Source organism: Phytophthora sojae (genome assembly GCF_000149755.1).
Source record: "Phytophthora sojae unplaced genomic scaffold PHYSOscaffold_7, whole genome shotgun sequence".
In the NCBI taxonomy this organism is placed as follows: domain Eukaryota; phylum Oomycota; class Peronosporomycetes; order Peronosporales; family Peronosporaceae; genus Phytophthora; species Phytophthora sojae.
The window spans coordinates 3,351,755-3,370,752 of NW_009258121.1; the positions used below are offsets into that span (position 1 = coordinate 3,351,755).

Below are 18,998 nucleotides of genomic sequence, written 5' to 3' on the forward strand. Positions count from 1 at the left end.
GACTCCTCACAGACTTTCAGTAAGGGCACCGTCATCGGAGGGCCTTAAAGTAATGGTACATAAGTGCACGGCGCCCCTTCGATCACGGCGGTATGAGGTCGTCGGATCGCTCTTGGGACTCTGTCGTGGCGATCTTGACCCATGAGAGTGTTGCCTCAGCGAAGGGCTTGTGTTCGGCGCTGCAAGATTTAGATGCGATGACGAATTGTTGCATTGCTGGCACTGCTTTTTGATGCAGGGTAGGAGCTGCTGGCAATTTTGATGCCGCGCAGGAAGGCGTGCTGGGCGATGTCAGACATGCTACATCTCCGAAGCTCGATAGCTAGGTTGAGTGCACGGCTATCAGCTCATCACTCTTGGTGCAACGGGCACATAGCAACCATCCGAAAGCACAACGCTGTGTTGGAGCTTATTTGCTCACGAATGACCAGCATTCGTGCCGACTCGAGCTAGGTTCGCAAAAACTTGCAGCATTCGTGCTGACTCGAGCTAGGCTTGCAAAAACTTGCAACAAAGCGCAGCCTCGGTCAGGTTGGTTCCCTTGCTACCTGTGCATGCAGTTTTAATTAAGAGCAACACAGCTGGCAGGAGGTGTTTTGATGCATAACTGTGCTAGCAATACCGGACTGCGATCAAGTAAGGCAGCTATTCTGTCCCCCAGCAGGTACTGAAAACCATCGCAGTAGTTTCTGTAGCTGGTTCGATGCCCATGACTAGTATAGATAGCTAGAACTATTTACTATCTATATGGTAAAGGTACTAAATACATTTGACTGCACAGCAGAAGCTTACAGCAAGGCAGGGGTCTAAAGCCTAGGCTTACACTTCAAAAATTGACTAGTAGCGCTGATAAGCTTAGGCTGATGCTTTGGGGGCGTCGTCAAATGTACAGTTTTACTGTACGTAAGAGGTCGGCCCACTAGCAACTCGACTCGAGCTACTCAGCTAGTTTAATAACACTTTCTGTAGCAGCAACACGATCCAATCGGTAGCTTCTCGCGGTCCGACCCGTTATACACTGCCTCGCAAATCATGGTTGTACTGTACTGTGCGGCCTAAACCTGGTGCTATCACCAGCACGTCGTCGAACGAATTGATATTTTACGAAAAGCCTTGCGATACCAGATCATGCGCTTCGAGGGGGATGCAAACAGGCGGCTCGGAGGTGTTTGGTGGCGGATTGGAATGTAAGGCTTCGTTCTTCAGCAATAGACCGATGCAAACATAGCGGGCACATTGCTACAGCGTTATCATCACTGAACTCGGCACCCTCTGAGATTCCACGCCACCCTTTCGCTCTAACTGGTTTTGGGTTTGAAGGCGGTTGGCTTGCCTTCCTTCAGTTCCTGAAGCCTGAAAACAACAACAAGACCCGCCTATATCCAACAAATAGTCACCAGAAGCACAAGTGTGAGCAATTCTGTAAAGTAGAACGCATTCTGCCCGCGACGCGCACCGTACCCGGTCGAGGATCGTCTTCGTGACCTTCCCGTTCTCATCAATGGGCGGCAAGCGCATAACCTCTTGGCCATCCTGAAACAGGATCATGCTCGGAAGCTGCCACGACGACGTCGACACGTTGATTCGGTTCTCCACCGCCAGATCTGACCACTTGTTTACATCGACCCTGCCAAACTGCAACGTGCTCGACGAGTATCTGCCCCATAGCATTCCGGTGCCGAGGCAAGTGACGCCATCAATACCCAATCCTGCACTCAAAAAGCGCCAGCTCAAATATATATCATTTCCTCGTACCTGAGCGATAGATCCGCGAGCATCGGCTCAAGCTCCACGCAAGAGTCACTCCAGTCAGTGTAGTAGAAAACCAGCCACGAGTTCGGCGGGCCCTTCTTCTTCGAGCCAGCAGCTTTCTTGACCAATTTTTCCACCATCGCCGGGTCCAACTCGGTGATCTTGGACGGACCATCATATCGAGGCTGCCCCACGGCCGAGAACAGCGCTGCAGCACACAACAAATGATTCTATGTTAGTAAAGCGGAACAGTTATTGTACAGTAATTGTTCCCAAAAATAATTACCAAGGCACACCAGCGCGTACCACCCGAAAAGGGTAATGTCCAAGTAGTACAGCGACGCCAGCACCGCCAGCTTGCCATACATGAAGAAGAGCGCGACGACTCCATCTGCCGTCGCCTTCTTGCGGTAGTTGAGCAGCCAGGAACCCAATGCCAGCAGGAAAATCTCTTGTTCCTGTCGCAATAATACAATACAATAATTGTTATTGTCAACTCCCCACTATTACTGAAAATCAATAATTGTTTTCACCAGTGGCAAGTTGAGGAAGTTTTCGCGCTCGGCGAGGGTCTCGCTAGACCGCTGGAAGCGGATCGGCGCGTACATGAGCAGCGCCACCGCGTTGCACACGTAGTACGGGGCCAAGAACCGCGTCCACATGCGCGGATGCACAGTCTCGCTCGCGGGGGTCGCGCTTGGCGCCATGCTCAAGATACAATACCAGTGATAGTGACGGGTAGCGGAACGGGCACTAAAGCACTAAAGCTAAAGATACAGACTGCCGACAAGATATCTGCGACGTGTGAGAAAAAGTAATGAGCAACGAATGCTACGGACACCACGAACACGAACACGAAGCAATATACTGAAGCACAACCAACATCCATCCTATGGAGAAATGGGCGACAAGAACCGGGTTGCTGCTGCGGCAGAGTTGAGCGCATTTGGCGTAAGCGTGCTGCGAGTGGCTTCGAAATAGAACGCTATATCTGGATTGTGATGCCGTTTGCGGGGCGTCATTTCCAGTTCATCTAGCCAACCACCGCATCACTTGGTCCCTACGCGCAGAGGAAGGATCGTAGGAGAACCATGGAGCTCGCAGTGCGTGGCTGCAACGGCGCGGACGAAGCGGCGGTGGAGTTGCTGTCGGCGCCAGACTCGAGCACGCGCCGCAAGCTCTTCGGGCTCACTCACGCCGGCGCGTTGATCGAGACGTCGCAAGTCACGCTTTGCGCGGAGCTACCAGCACCAAAAGACCCAACTGCCACCGAAGAACCGGCAACCGCAGCTCATGCAACGCTCGCGGGTTTCGCGTCGTTCGACGACCAGATCCCGGCGGCGCTTGCGCGCTGGTCCGAGGTTCGCGACTACCTCAAGAAGCGCCTGCTGTTCGGCAAGCCCAATGGCTGTTTGATGCTCATGGCGTTCCGCTACGACCCCGAGGTCAGCACGGAGCGTAAGGTGCTGGCGGCGCTGCTGCACCAATTGTTTAAGCTTCAACAGGACCTGGGTGGGGTGGTCTTGGCAGTGCATGTTGGCGTGGACGTCGAGGAGCTCGGAGTGTTCTCGCAGACCTTCTCGTGTTACGATGCGGTGGGGCTGAGCACTGGAGGGTTGCTCATGTTCTACCGCGCCGTGAGAGCGGACTACATTCCCAGTGTGTACGTGCGCTCACCGCTGTCCTCGGAGGCTGAGGCCGATCAACTGCAAGCTATGGTGAGGAAGAACGAGGACCAGAAGCGCCACGCAGTCAACGCCTGGTTCGACGCTGCTACAGACCCGACTCGCGTGCTGACGAACCAGGACGAACACCGAGCGTGCTTTGTCGCGCAGTGTATCGACACCCAGCAGCCGTGTGGTCTGTTGGCGTGTACAGACTCCATCGACACGGACCAAGTTGCCGGCTACGCGCGGTTGTTCTCGGATATCTACCGGAAGGCGAATCCAATGCCAGAAGAGCTCCCAACATCGACACCAAGTCCAGCGCCTGTTGCAGCGTCAGATTCCTCGCCAATGCCACCGCCTCCAGCAGCCGCGAGCTCGTCAATTGCGCCAGCGCCTGCACCAACTCCACTACAGACAAGCTCTCCGCGAAGTCTGACTCGATCGGTTGGTGGACCGCCTAACATAATTTTGCTTGGACCCACCGGGTCCGGCAAGGGCACGCAGAGCAAGAGGCTGGTAAAGGAGTTTGGGGTTGTGTACGTTTGCGCTGGAGACCTCCTATGCGAGGCAGCCAGCGATGCGTCAGGAAAATACGCCGACCTCAACCGCCTTATGAACGCCGGTGACCTTGTTCCGGACGAGATCGTGCAAGATCTGGTGCTAGCTCGCTTGGTTCAACCAGACTGCAAGGCTCGAGGCTGGCTGTTGGAGGGATTTCCTCGCACGGATACCCAAGCGCGCGTGCTGATCGGTCACGGTGCAAAGCCCGATGTAGTGGCGATTCTTGAGTTGTCGGACGACGATGCGAGTCAGCGTGACGGCGACGACGATGGAGAAAGCGAAGCGAAGGCAGCGCCGTCTTCCGCACCGGTGGGTCGCAGACTCGCCCTGTACCGAGAGTATCGAGAGGCTGTGCGCCAAAACTTTGTCAAGATTTCGACCGTGATCCACGTTGACGCCGCTAAATCTCGAGACACCACTACGAGGAAGCTGGTGCATGAAATCTACCGAGCCCGAGGGTCTCGCGGTCCTCTTCGAGTGCGAAATCCGCCACGCTTGATCATCACGGGAGCTCCAGCGAGTGGTAAAGGCACACAGTGCGAGCTTCTGGTGCGCGCGCTACACGTCGTGCACTTGTCTACTGGTGACATGCTTCGCCAGGCCATTCGCGATGGAACGTCACTGGGGAAACAAGCGCAGGGATACATGGACGGAGGTCAGCTCGTTCCGGACGAGCTCATAGTGGGCGTGGTGCTTGAGCGACTAGCTCAGCCCGATTGCAAAGCCCGAGGCTGGCTTCTGGATGGCTTCCCGCGGACTGAAGCCCAGGCACAAGCCCTACTCGCCGCTCGCACAATTCCTGACTGCGTCCTGGCACTGGATGTGCCAGACGATGAAGTCGTCAAGCGCATTGCTGGCCGACGGCTTGACCCGGAGACGGGTAAAACGTATCACATGGCGTTCAATCCCCCGCCGCCGGAAGTAGCCGATCGCGTCATTCAGCGCAGCGACGATACTGAGGAGACTGTGCGTACACGACTCGAGCAGTTCCACGCGCACAGCAAAGCTGTCGTCACCGCGCTCGGCGGTGTCTGTGAGTTGATCCAGGCTGACGGAACGCGTCCCGTCGATCAAGTGGCCGAGCTGCTTCTAGGGGGAGCTGAACGGTGCTTGCTTCGCAATAACGCAGCCATTGTGTCTCTCTTCAGTATGGTTCCCACGCACCAGACACGCGCGCCTCTCTTCCTTCCAAACGGTAAGCTCAGAACTATTGACCTCATGGGTCGAGTGCAAACTTCTAACCTGTTATGTTGCCATTGTATCAGTATTTGAGCATTTCAGGGACAAGGATTGCTTACTGCTGTGTCTCCCCGAGTCCTGCCGACGTCCTGAGATTACCAGCGGCTTCCGCTTCGTGCGTGGAGATCCATCGATCAGCACAATCGCCGGACTGAGGCAACAGGACGAGGAAAATAACGTTGTTGCTAACAAGAAGGCGAAACATGCCAAGCACGACAAACACGACAAGGCCAAGACGTTCATCCTGTACGCTTTCCACCGAGACGAGCTGCCGTTCCTCCTGAATTTCACGCTGGACTTGAGTACCAACGACGAACTCCAACAGGGACACCACGGCGAACCTGTGATCGTGAAGGGTATGGGCGTGAAGGGCTTCGGACTCACGGTGCGCTCCTGGACGCACAAGTGCATCGAGATCCTGGGTCTTGGCGGCAAGAAGGAGAAGAAGCAGAAAACGCGTCCAAGAGCTGTCACGTCCGAGACCGGCGGTGCTGTCAACAACATTTCTTCCGATAGCCACGTGACCGACGCCGGCCGCAACACGATTCACTAGGCAGGCTTCTAAAGGCCCAACTTTCAGTGCACGTTCCTCACTTACCACCATTTCTTCATGATTTGAGAGGTTAATGATGGACCTTTCAAGCCAGCATCTCGTACTGATACTGGCGACGGAGACGGGCGTGGTGCAGTGTGGTGCTGTAGCGTTGACGCAGAGCTTCCATGAAGCACAGCACCAGCAACGCGTACGCCGGGTAGAACTTGTGACGCTCGAATTGGGCCAATTGGTCCCCACTACACAGTACACACGTTACTAAATCAGACAGAGAACACCACCAGAGCCCAACAACGCATGAATCAACCAACCTGAGCTTGAGTTCGTCACTGTGTTCTCGCAGGAACTTATCGATGGTCCCTCCTTGGGTGAAGATGACGACCGCCAGACCCAATTCAGCCAGCGAGACCCACACCAGCGCGTCGGACGACAGCGCCAGGCACCTGGAGCAGCCTCGGAAGGCCAGTCCGCAGCTGCTCATGAGCGAGGCGACTACCAACACGCTGCCGATGGCCAGCAGTGGAACTATTGGCACAGGACGCAAAAGTGAGACCGTGGCTGTGGAAGGCAGATACTGGAGCTGCCGACGCACCGTAGAGCCACACGGGCGCGTAGTGGTTGGAGCCGAGGTAGAGGCTGTAGATGCAGAGCGCAACGCCCGCGACCACGTCCACGCCGTTGAAGATGAAGAGCCCCGCGCCCGCGAGGAATTCCGAGCACGTCTCGCCCATGACGTCGATCGATAGATCGGGGATACAAGTCCCACAAAACACAGCACAAGAGGTCTGGTGGCAGCAGTGCGGACTTGAAGCGAATTGACGAATTGAGCCGAGCTGCAGTGAAACACTGCAGTGGTGTTGCCTGCACTACTGTATTGTATGTATCTGCATTTACAGCGTCGTAGGCTAGCTTTACAGCAGAGACCTACAGCAAAGACTGCGACGCGCGCATTCCGCCGTTGATGCGGTAAGGTTAGGTTAGTCGAGCGTAGCGGAGAGCTTTTGTTGCCTTGTCTCATGGACACGTTGTAGACCACCACTAGGTTGGACCTGTACGACTTGACGCGACTAGGACAAGCAGGTCACAGTGCAGTGCACTACAGGTGTAGGCGCTTTCAAGGCTTGATTTGATTTACGTTAGGAAAAAGCACGAAGAATAAAACGCTGGCGCTCGGGGCTGGCGCTCTAGAAGGGCAGCTCGCCCGAGATGACGTCGGCGCGGCCGATGACGTACACCTTGGCGCCGAGCTCGGCGATCTTGTCGTGCGGCAGGATGTTGCGGCCGTCGAAGAAGAAGGCGGGCTTGGTCATGTTGGCGTAGATCTTGGCGTAGTCGAGCGTCTTGAACTCGTCCCACTCGGTGAGCGCGGCGATGGCGTGCGAGTCCTTGGCGGCCTCGTACGGGTCGTTATACACTGTGAGCAGCTTCTCCATCTGCGGGTGGTTGGTGGGGTTCACGCCCTGGTACTCGAGCTCGTGCATCATGTCCTCGAGCATGACCTGCGGGTCGTACACGGCCACGTTGGCCTTCTCCTCCAGCAGGTACTTGACGATCGTGGCCGCGGGGGTCTCGCGCACGTCGCCCGTGTCCTTCTTGAAGGCGAAGCCGAAGATGCAGATCTTCTTGTTGGTCACCGTGTTGAACATGCGGCGGATCATGGTCGTGGCGAAGCGCGTCTTCTGGTACTCGTTCATGGTCACGACGTGGCGCCAGTAGTCGGCCACCTCGGGCAGGTGGAAGCTCTCGGCCAGGTACACGAGGTTCAGGATGTCCTTCTGGAAGCACGAGCCGCCGAAGCCCACGGAGCAGTTGAGGAACTTGGCGCCGATGCGGTCATCGGCGCCCACGGCACGGGCCACTTCGTGCACGTTGGCGCCCGTGGCCTCGCACACGGCGGAGATCGAGTTGATGCTCGAAATGCGCTGCGCCAGGAAGGCGTTGGCCACGAGCTTGGACAGCTCCGAGGACCAGACGTTGGTCGTGATGATGCGCTCGCGCGGCACCCAGTGCGCGTAGACGCTCACGAGCTTCTCGACGGCGGCGTGGCCCTCGGCCGTCTCGGCGCCACCGATGAGGATGCGGCTGGGCTTCTGCAGGTCGTCGATGGCCGTGCCCTCGGCCAGGAACTCGGGGTTGGACAGCACCTCGAACTTGAGGCCCTTGGAGTTGGCGCGCAGCACGGCCTTGATGCTCTCGGACGTGCGCACGGGCACCGTAGACTTCTCGACGACGATCTTGCCCTCCGTGGCCACGTCCGCGATCCTGCGCGCGCAGGCCTCGCAGTTCTTGGTGTCGGCGGCGCTGCCGGCGCCGATGCCGCTCGTCTTGGTGGGCGTGTTGACGCACACGAAGATGATGTCGGCCTCGTTGATGTACTTGTCCAGGTCCGTGGAGAAGAAGAGGTTCTTGTTGCGGCGCGCGTCCACGAGCTCCTTGAGGCCCGGCTCGTAGATGGGGATCTCGTCGGGCGCGTTCCACTTGGCGATCTGCTTCTCGGACACGTCCACGACCACGACCTTGACGTCCGGGCAGTTGGCAGCGATCACGGCCATGGTGGGGCCGCCCACGTAGCCGGCGCCCATGCAGCAGATGGTCATTTTGAACTCGGACATGGTGGATCTAATGTGTTTGTAGTCGCTAGGGGCTCTTGGGCTGTTGGGGCTTGCTCTTGGATCGGCGGCGCTTGCGTGGCACTTGGCGGATTCAATAGTGCGTGGCTCGGCGGTTGGGCGGCCGCGCGCTTGAACTGAAGGGACGGCGCGCGCGGATTGGGCCGTTTTTCCGCGAATGGGCGGCCGCGAGATCTTGGCCGATCTTACTGTTAGCTCGGGCTCTGTTGCTCCTGCACGACAAGGTGACGACCGCGGGCAGATGGAGGCGGAAGGCATATGGGCGCCGAGATCTCCTCCATTTCTGATGGAGGCGCCACCGGAAGCGAGCTTTCGTTATCCTCCTTTTCAACGGGTGACGGCCCTCGTGTGTGTGGCGGAAATTGCAGGCCCCATCTGCCGACCAATCACGCGCGGTCATAATCAAAACCCAAGTCCTGAAGTTCAGGACGTGTGTGCACTTTAGGATAGGACCGATCATTATACATGTAGGCCAAGCTGCATGTCAACAACGTAGAACTTGCAAAAGAAGCTCACTCTACTGGTAATTACTACTGGATAGAACTCACTAGCGAGTTACCGATGCAGAAATTGCAGCTACACTCGGCTCGAGAGGCGAGCTGTAAAGGATACAAGTGCTGGGCTATCACAGCACGCGTCCCCAATCTAGGCTTGATCCCATCTGCACAACGCTTCAATGAGCTGGAGCCTGTCGTTCCGCGCCCCGTGTCCGCATGTTAGATACTGTAGATATGGGCGACACCCGCTTTACGTGTGGGGTTTCCTCAAATCGTCACACAAAAAGCGAATCTGCACAAGCGGCGATGGAGGAGAGCTAAATATTCGGGGCGAGGATACAGTACCGGTAAAAGGAAAGGCCTAGGATGTGAACAGATTAGACAATCAACGCGCTTGATGCGTAAGGTTGGTGGCCGGCCAGGTGGCTCCGTCGCACGTGGAGCAAAGCCACGAAGCGCGTCACCTGGCGTTGTCTTAAACGAAAAGAGCAGCGCTGTCGTTTCACTCGAACCTAAACTATTGGGTTCAGCTTGCAATACAAGAACAACATCGATCAAAATCACTGCAAATATGGCGAGGTGCGTTTTGGGCTCTTCAGAATCTAGCCAAAGTACGCTTACAGACAAACATTATATGAGTCGAGAACGCCGCGGCACTTGCATAGCGCTACGTAGTATGTACATGTACTAAGAACGTTGTACCAGCTCCCAAGATCATAGCATCAACATCCGTACCCTGGGATAGTTTTCTGATTGTCATCTCCGACGAGGTAATTCACATAGCGCTGAGTCCAAAAAAGGAAACACAGAGCACGCTCACTACGATGGAAACCAGCGTCCCCATTATTGGCATTTATGCATCCTAGTACCGATAGGCAGCGAGCTTTTTTTGCTTTAGTTTAATGCCTTGGCTTCGTGCGTACTCCTGAGTGCACTCTATTCTTGACGGCCCGGCCACCTTTCTAAAATAATACGGCAAGGGGCACTTTACAAATGCTGCTGCCGATGGAGTTGCGCACGAATCGCGATCCCGACGGACAGCTGCAATACGCACCATTCCGCCCCACGCTCTTCGCTGATCCAGGAGACGGTAGGAACGTTTTACGAGCTCTTCGTTCGCATTTCTGTCAATTAACTCACGATTAATGCTCGTAATTAGAGCTTGCAGCAGCACGAGGTCCCGGGTCTCTCTTTCATGAAGAATGGAACTCGCTCGCTGGCAATGCTCAGAGATACAAACCGTTGTCACTTTATCGCACTGAGCGAAACGTAAATCCGACCCCCACAGCTACTGTCCAGCGGTTCTACAACCCCCAAGAGTCCAGCGACCTTGGTACTCAGCTCAAAAGGAAGGGCAACATTGTGCCTGCTCTGAAGTCAAGCGTACCGAGGTTCAACGGTTCTCCTCACCAAGCCCCACAGCGCGGCCCTGGGTCGTATTTTCCTGATAGAGTACGTAAAATCTTTTTACCGACTCATTTTACCACTTCACGATCTCACAAACTCTTCTTGAAGTACCAAGGAGCATTTCCAGCACTCTTCGACAAAATGACACCACAAGTCGTGCGCCTGGAAAAACTACAGGCCAAACGAGCGTTGGCTGTCACGTTCGGTATTGTGCCGACCCCACCGGGTTTAATCCCAGCCTCGATAACTTTATCGTTGCCACGCCGCGAGATTTCACCCCGATCTCGCCGAGATGGTAGCGCAAATGCGGCCCGAGGAGAGAGAGCAGCTAATTTCCCAGATATCCCGGTGGGGACGACACGACTCTCTCCTGCATTGACTCCACGCAATGCGTATCAGAGTGCTGCAAACCGGCAGTTTATCCTCTCCATAAGTCAAACGGAACATGCACCAGAATAATCAATATGCGCACGCAATTGGCAAATCCTGTAAGAACTGTATTAGAGAGTTTAGTTTCTGGACTGAGTCTGACTTTCTATTACATGCACTATTTAGTGCACTAAATATGAGGGCAAACTGATACAAAGCACAATAAAGCCATGCATGAATTTTCTGTAAATCTCAATTTAAAGAAAATTTATTTGAATACGATTTCGATTTAAAACATTGATGGCATTGAAAGTAGCTGTCGAAAATAGAATTAATCCTAGGTAATACAATAAATCCCCACTCCTACTTAGCAGTAAATCATAGAGGCTTTGAATACAAGGTGCTCAAGTCTTGTTTTGAAGCCGATCTGGTTCCGAAATGATTCTTAAACGGATTTTACAGGACATTACCAGGACACACAAAATTGTAGTATTTTGTCCAATCAGAATTAAATTAACATAGCATCGCAGTTTTGCCTGTGCTTGGCCTCACCGCAACAGCAAACATGCCATAGGCTGCCCCACCTGCACAATAGTATAACTTTACCTCTTCATCATCACGAAAAGCTGGCCGAGACTGGGCCGGCGTAGGCGGTTGTAATTTATTGCCAAGTCGGCGTTGAAGCACGCTAATACGGCCAGCTCTTCTTCGACAAGGACATCGTCAGCGATATGGCGCTCAACAAAAGTCTAATTCTATGCTCACCACCCACGCCGATGACTCCGTTCTACTCGTATCAGGAAACAAAGTGGCCGAGGGCTTCGAGTACAGGTGATTCGGTCTCGGGTGGCATGCTGGCCTGGATCTCGACGGGCAGGAGATGACGCGCGCAGACCAGCAACCATCAAGACTGAGGGCTCGCTACGGTAGCGTCGTGGGCGACTTCGTTGAGGACGATCACGATCACGACAACTAGCTGATACGGCAGCTCTGGTATGGGTGTTCGGCGGAGGCTCAAACGTGGGCGGCTTCAGCGGGTCAGACCCTAAGGGAAGGTGCTGCATTTGCTCTTCGCTATCCAGGGACACTACACATACAACTGCCATGGCAAGCGTCGACACAGCATGTGCCCCCGCAATTAAATGTTGCGATTAGCACTGGGTAATGGAGAGCTATTGTTCGTTCATCTTTCAGCGTTCATATACGTACTGGTTCGACTCGGCGTTACTGCTGACTTAGTTAAAAAAAAAAGTGTTGAGAATGTATGAAATGTATGGCTGAGCTTAGATTACGCGACGAATCGTGTAGGCCTTGATGGCTTCATTCTGCTTGCCCTCGTACAGGTTGCAGAGCTCCGCCCACATCTCCGATCCGGTCTCCTTGTCGCGTATCTGCTGAAGAACGTCCGGCGGCACGGACGTACCCGCCATGCGCATGATCTTGAGCTGCGCTGCGTCGAAAGCCTCCAGCCTCTCCGCACTCGCAGTCGTGAGCATAACGAAGGGGTGCCGAAGAACTGGAGCGGCAAGGATTGGCAGACGTACAAGTGGGCCATGATGAACGTGTTCAAGGAGAACAAGCTCAAGGAGATCGCGGTCGGAGACCTGACCAGGGCGATACTCGCGACTGCGAGTGCGGAGAGGCTGGAGGCTTTCGACGCAGCGCAGCTCAAGATCATGCGCATGGTGGGTACGTCCGTGCCGCCGGACGTTCTTCAGCAGATACGCGACAAGGAGACCGGATCGGAGATGTGGGCGGAGCTCTGCATCCTGTACGAGGGCAAGCAGAATGAAGCCATCAAGACCTACACGATTCGTCGCGTGGAGAACGAGATGTGGAGCATGAAGCTGACGCCTGGAGGAGACACGAACCTCCATCTTTGCAGGATGTTCAACCTCAAGACCGAGTTGGCGGACTTGCAGCATGTTATTGCCCATAATAGAATGGTGGATATGCTGCTTGAGAGTTTGCCGGACCAGATTGAGTTTGAGCGGTTGAAGTCTTCCATTTACTACGGCGCGGACCCGAGCGTGTACACACCGAAGCGGGTTCGAGAATTGATTCTTGCTGCGGCCGCTCGACAGAAAGAGTTCAGAGGCAAGCGTAGTGAGAAGCAAGGGGGCCATGGTGGGCAACGAGATGGAAGTGGCAAAGGAGGTGAGCAGAGCAGGACTAGTGGGTCAAAGAAGACGCGGCTGTGTTATGTCTGCGGGAGTGATAAACATCTCAAGGCAAATTGCCCGGAGAGGACAAAGAAGCAAAGCGGTGCTGATGACTTTGAGCAGAAGCGAAAACCGCGGGGAAATTGTACCCTGCACCAGGAGAGTGGTGTTTCATCGAGTCCGACGCAGGATGATGCGGATCCTGGTGTTGTGACGGGGTTAGTGGCGGAGGAGCAGCCAGAGATGCACGAGGAGCTACGAAATGCACATGACGAGCACGTAGAACCAGGAACTACTTAGTGATCACGGTGCAGAAGGTACTGAGGTACTACTGGAGGACAGTGATCAAGGTGCTGCGGACTACGGCAGTGGGTGGTGGTTCTTCGACACTGCGTCAAACTCACATGTGACGGGGAATCGCTCGGACTTTGTGTCGTTCACGGCTGACACGGCGGGCATACGGACTGTCCGTGGAGTGACTCCAACTATTGCTTCACGCATTGCGGGCGTAGGAACGGTGGCATTGGCCACAGAAGTCGGTAGTGAACAAGTTGTAATGTTTCTGGACGATGTGTTTTTCATCCCTGGAGCTGAGTATGGACTGTTTTCACCGGGACTAGCGTACGCTCAAGGATTTGAGTTTGACCATGACATTGCAACTCGAAGCTTCGTCGTCTTAAGAGAGGGGAGAGCAGTGGCTGTCGCTACTCCGCAGGAATCTACTTGGGGGTTCCAGGTGATTGGCCCTGGTGAGCGAGAGCAATTCACCCCTCAGGATCGTGCTCTGTGCAACTACACTGCTGCAGAGGGAGTCGGCTCACTGGCACTTTGGCACGAGCGTCTGTGCCACACTTGTCCACAATATTTGAAGACCATGGTGGACAAAGGTCTAGTGCGTGGGATGCTGCTGACTCAGCGGAAAGAGGACACATGCGATGCATGTCATCTGGGCAAACAGAAGAGGAAGACGTACAGGAAGAATTTGGATCGGACAACCAAGGAGCCGAACCAGGTTGTGTACGCTGACCTCCTAATCCCCAGTAAAGACTGCGGTACACGGTATCAGGCCGTGCTGATCATTATGGACGGATACTCTCGCTTCGTCACGGTACACCTGCTTAGTGACAAGCAAAGTCCTGTGATCAACAGACTCATGCAGGAGTATGTTCTCTGGGCCGAGCGGCAGGCGGGTCGTAATGTCAGGGGTGCGTTGTACAAAGTGCAGCAAGTGCTGACGGATAAGGGCGGGGAGTTTTTCAACGATGAAATGACAACCTGGTACGATTCGCAAGGGATTGAACATGTGAAAGTCGGCCCTAAATCCTCACAACTCAACTTGTGCGAGCGGACTCATCAGTCGCTGGAGGGCATGGCGAAGGCGACGATGGCGCAAGCAGGCTTCCCCCGGAGCCTATGGCCGGAAGCACTGCGAAACGCGGTGTACGTGAAGAATCGTGTGTACAATAAGGGCACAGGCGGTGTTCCTTACGAGATGATGTTTGGGATTCAGCCGGACGTGCACCATATCCGGAAGTTTGGTACACTGGCTTATGTACACGTGCCGGTGTCTCCTCAGCGGAAGAAGCACCACAATAACGCTAGAATTGGCTTTGTGCGCGGGTATGCAGAAGACGTGATCGGATGTAAGGTCTATTTTCCTGACGAGCACACTGCTAAGTTCGTTCCTGATCTGAGAGTGGCTGAGGACGTCATGTACCGTGATCGCTACGAAGTGGACGTGGATGACGAGGACTTGGAGTCGCTGCACTTCGTCAGACGCACGGTGACCGACGCCAGCGACACCGACGGAAGTGATATTGGTGATGCCGATCAGGCTTCAAATACGAACATGGCTACACGGGCGAGTACAGTAGTGTCGGGACTAGAGCAAAGCGGTAAAATGCAGTCTACTTTTGAGGACGCCGTTGACGAGAATGTTATTCTCGAGGCGGGAGATGAAAGCCAAGCTGTTGTTGATGAAGAGTCAGTGAATGAAGAGCAGCAGGACAACAGTGGTGGTACCGACGAGACTGGCGGCACTGGCAAGCGCCTCGATGGAGGCAAGTGTGGAATTCGTACGCTTGCGACTCCTGCGAACGATGATGAGAAAGTCACTGACAGCGGTGAGGACGCTGCTGAAGAAGACGACGGTGCTGCTGGGGGTGACGACGCCGTGTCGGTAACCGGAACGTGTGGGTAATCGCTGGTAGGAGGAGTGCATAGTGATGCTGAGGAAGAGGAAGCTGATGAAATTCTCAATGGTGATGATGTTACTGTGGCAAGTGTCTTGGCTCCGGACGAGCACGAGGGAGATGCAAACCTGTCGCGCACTCAGTCACTGCAAGAGGACTTCGGTGAGACCGAATCGGTCAAGAGGGTGCATTCGAGTGGTCATGCAGCGGCTGGCGAGATTATTGACGCTAGTGTGATGTTCCCACTGCCGATGAATATCGGGAAGCGGTCGCATCGTGACGAAACTCCGTCGGAAGAGGTGCGCGTCGAGGGAGATGCAGCAAAGACAGATGTGAAGAAGACACGCACCGGTCTTCGCGAGTACGACGAGCGTCGCCGTCCCAGCTACTTGAAGGACTATGTGATGAACGCTGCGCTCAATACCTCGCGTACTCTGGACAAGAATGGACGACCCATAAGAGCAAGTAATGTGAAGATTCCTCGGAACCACCTGAGATGATGCGTTCTAAGTGGCGAGAGTTCTTTCTGATGGGCGAAATGGAGGAGATTGCAGCGCTGAAAGCCAAAGGTGTTATCATGGAGATTCCTGGCGAAGAGATGCCTGAGGATGCACTGCTGGTGAATACGATGTGGGTGTATGACTTGAAGACGGACCACCAAGGATATGTGATCCGCTTCAAGGCTCGCATTGTTGCACTGGGCAATTACCAGCGACCCGGGATTGACTTTCGTGAGACGTTCGCCCCCGTTGCTAGGATGTCGTCGTTCCGACTGCTGCTGGCGATAGCAGCGGCGCTGGGACTGAGTGTGTTTGGTGGAGATATAAACACCGCATACTTGAATGCTCGTCTGAGTATTCGGCAGTACCTACGATCGATCGATTGCTATCCCTGCAAAGTGAATGGGCATGTGTACGTGGTACTGAAAGCATTGTATGGACTGCGGCAGTCAGGTCACGAGTGGAATACGGAACTGAACCAGTGGTTTCTGGATCACGGGTACCTGCGATCTCTGACGGAGCCGTGTATGTACTATCGTTTCGAGGGTGAGATGATGGCGTACGTGCTAGTCTACGTCGACGATATTCTCGTAGCGACAAACGACGAGCCGTACAAGGAGCGCTTGTTCAAGGAACTGAACGAAGCGTATGGGATCAAGGAGCAAGGGCAGCTGGCGCAGTACTTGGGCGTTGAGGTCGAGCAGACCACGGAGCGGATTGCGATTCGACAGGAGAAGTACGCAAATGAGATTTTGAATAAGTTTGGCTACAGTGAGGCCCACGCTGTTGGGAATCCCATGGAAGTGAATGTGCGTCTGGCGCCGAGCAGTGATGAAGTGGTGGCGGATACAAGCTTCCCTTACCGTGAGGCAGTCGGGATGCTCATGTACTTGGCCACCAGTACGATACCGGATTTGGCTTTTGCGGTAGGACAGCTGAGTCGCTTTGTTGCAAAGCCGACCACAAAGCATGTGGGCACTTTGAAGCGGGTGCTGAGATATCTAGCTGGCACGCGCAACTATGGGATCACCTACTCTAGAGGGCAGATAGTTTCGAGTGAAGTGGTGCTGGAAGGATATTGAGATAGTGATTGGGCAAATGATCCTGAGCAACGCAAGAGCACTACGGGGTTTGTGTTTACCCTAGCTGGTGGTGCCATTGCGTGGATGTCACGAAGACAATGGATCTATGCCTTGTCCACGGCAGAGGCCGAGTATGTAGCGGCTTGTGAAGCAAGTATGGAGGCGGTTGCAGAGAGTAATATCTTGCAGGAGATCCTGCCTCATCACACTATCCGGCTACGGATTGGAGTGGACAACCAAGCAGCTCACGTGATGACTACAAGCCCGACCTACAGCCGCCGCACGCGGCACATTGAGCTACGTTGGCACTATGTACGGGAGCAAATGCAGAAAGGAGCTATTGAGCTGCACAAGGTGAAGGGCGAGCAGAACCCTGCCGACACGTTCACTAAGCCTCTTGACAAGAAGAGACTCAAGGCGTTGCTGTTGCTGGCCGGTGTTGGAAGCGTGCAATAGGCGAAGAGTGCTCTTCGAGGAGGGCGTGTTGGAATGCATATCTGAGACCTGGTCATGGCAGTTGAGACGAAAGCTGAGAAGCAGAGAAACGCAGGTCGCTGTATGGGAACGGGTAGGAACCCGTGAGTGTTGGTAGGAGCTCAGGCAGTGAGCAGCTAACGCTCCATCAATTCAGTGTTCATTTTATCCTTCGTAGGCACAAGGTGCTCGGATCCGCTGCAGGTTCCATTAGAAGCACGCTAATACGGCCAGCTCTTCTTCGACAAGGACATCGTCAGCGATATGGCGCTTAACAAAAGTCTAATTCTATGCTCACCACCCACGCTGATGACTCTGTTCTACTCGTATCAGGAAACAAAGTGGCCGAGGGCTTCGAGTACAGGTGATTCGGTCTCGGGTGGCATGCTGGCCTGGATCTCGACGGGCAGGAGATGACGCGCGCAGACCAGCAACCATCAAGACTGAGGGCTCGCTACGGTAGCGTCGTGGGCGACTTCGTTGAGGACGATCACGATCACGACAACTAGCTGATACGGCAGCTCTGGTATGGGTGTTCGGCGGAGGCTCAAACGTGGGCGGCTTCAGCGGGTCAGACCCTAAGGGAAGGTGCTGCATTTGCTCTTCGCTATCCAGGGACACTACACATACAACTGCCATGGCAAGCGTCGACACAGCATGTGCCCCCGCAATTAAATGTTGCGATTAGCACTGGGTAATGGAGAGCTATTGTTCGTTCATCTTTCAGCGTTCATATACGTACTGGTTCGACTCGGCGTTACTGCTGACTTAGTTAAAAAAAAAGTGTTGAGAATGTATGAAATGTATGGCTGAGCTTAGATTTCTTTAACTGGTACGACTAAAATGCTCCTTGGTCTACAGAGCGAGCCATGAATACTGTATCTTCCTGGTGGGCACGCTACGCTAACGGACACCACGTGTGTGTTATAATTCTGCTTGGCGCATTAGCTCGGAAGTTTGCTGCATTGCGGGTGCGGCATCCGCAATGCAGCAAATCTTGCAGGACATGTTGTCCTGCAAAAGCACAAAAGATTGACTTTGCCAAGCTTGTGCCAATAATACTAGATTTTGGGTAGGATTTGACGCCGGGATGTTTCGATTTGGAAAATACAGGACATTCCGTCCTGCGCTTATGCTCGTGAGCCAGATCGATGTCCTGCAAAATCTGGAGAATGACAATTTCTAAAAGTGCCAAAAGGATGCTAATCCGTACTAGATCTGCTAAATCATGCAGGATATGGTGTATGTGCTCTACTTAGTGCCGATGGACCATCCACGACTTACAGCAATTCGTACTCGAGTACAACTTATAGATAAGTCGTGCTCGATACAGTCCAAAGTGCCAAAAAGTCTGCAATGCACAATAAAACCTAAAGCTACACTAAGTCAGTTTTACTGACCCCATCGCAGATTTATTTAGCACAAGCCAAGCGGAGCCCCGCGAGCGCGGCTCTTGACAAAAGTTGAAGCCAAGCCTACAGGGGCCGCTTGCTCGGCGGCGTGTGGTCCACATACAGTCTTGTAATATGGACGGTTCGCGCAGCCCACGTGACTTGACCAATACAAATCGTAAGTGAAACGTGACATTATGCAGCCAACGCTCTAAAAAAGTGGGTGCGGTGCTTCATAGTTAAGGGATCGTACTTAGGCGCTAAGGGCGCCAGAAATATATATATATATATATGATTACGCATTACGACAGGACCTGCCAACACTATACAGAGAGTAGCGGCAATAAGAAAGGGTCAACAGCTTATAATTCCGACAACACATTAATATTGAATTATAAAGAGCCTCTATTTAGGTACTGAGTTTGTCAAAGTGATGTGGCATACAAGTAATAACGTACCTAATGTGTTTCATTTATTTCGTTAAGTCAATACGTTTAAAGCTCCGTAAGATTTGATTTGACT

At 54.0% G+C, this 18,998-nt stretch overlaps 4 protein-coding genes across 4 annotated transcripts; 1 reads left to right on the forward strand and 3 right to left on the reverse strand.

Annotated features, from left to right (window-relative positions):
* Positions 1-1,298: 1,298 nt before the first annotated feature.
* Positions 1,299-2,459, reverse strand: PHYSODRAFT_304137 (hypothetical protein; the record flags this gene model as incomplete). The annotated part of the gene is made up of 5 exons (XM_009534561.1): positions 1,299-1,376; positions 1,462-1,714; positions 1,756-1,982; positions 2,049-2,210; positions 2,286-2,459. The coding sequence occupies 5 exons, from the start codon at positions 2,457-2,459 to the stop codon at positions 1,299-1,301; spliced, it is 894 nt and encodes a 297-aa protein (XP_009532856.1).
* Positions 2,460-2,843: 384 nt separating this feature from the next.
* On the forward strand, positions 2,844-5,735 carry PHYSODRAFT_517942 (hypothetical protein; the record flags this gene model as incomplete). The annotated part of the gene is made up of 4 exons (XM_009534562.1): positions 2,844-3,732; positions 3,811-5,175; positions 5,246-5,521; positions 5,575-5,735. The coding sequence occupies 4 exons, from the start codon at positions 2,844-2,846 to the stop codon at positions 5,733-5,735; spliced, it is 2,691 nt and encodes an 896-aa protein (XP_009532857.1).
* Positions 5,736-5,857: 122 nt separating this feature from the next.
* On the reverse strand, positions 5,858-6,503 carry PHYSODRAFT_304139 (hypothetical protein; the record flags this gene model as incomplete). Its single annotated transcript, XM_009534563.1, has 3 exons — positions 5,858-6,011; positions 6,084-6,297; positions 6,365-6,503. 3 exons carry the CDS (start codon positions 6,501-6,503, stop codon positions 5,858-5,860), a joined length of 507 nt encoding a protein of 168 aa, XP_009532858.1.
* A 453-nt stretch (positions 6,504-6,956) lies between these two features.
* Positions 6,957-12,171, reverse strand: PHYSODRAFT_336944 (hypothetical protein; the record flags this gene model as incomplete). Its single annotated transcript, XM_009534564.1, has 2 exons — positions 6,957-8,614; positions 11,973-12,171. 2 exons carry the CDS (start codon positions 12,169-12,171, stop codon positions 6,957-6,959), a joined length of 1,857 nt encoding a protein of 618 aa, XP_009532859.1.
* Positions 12,172-18,998: the final 6,827 nt, after the last annotated feature.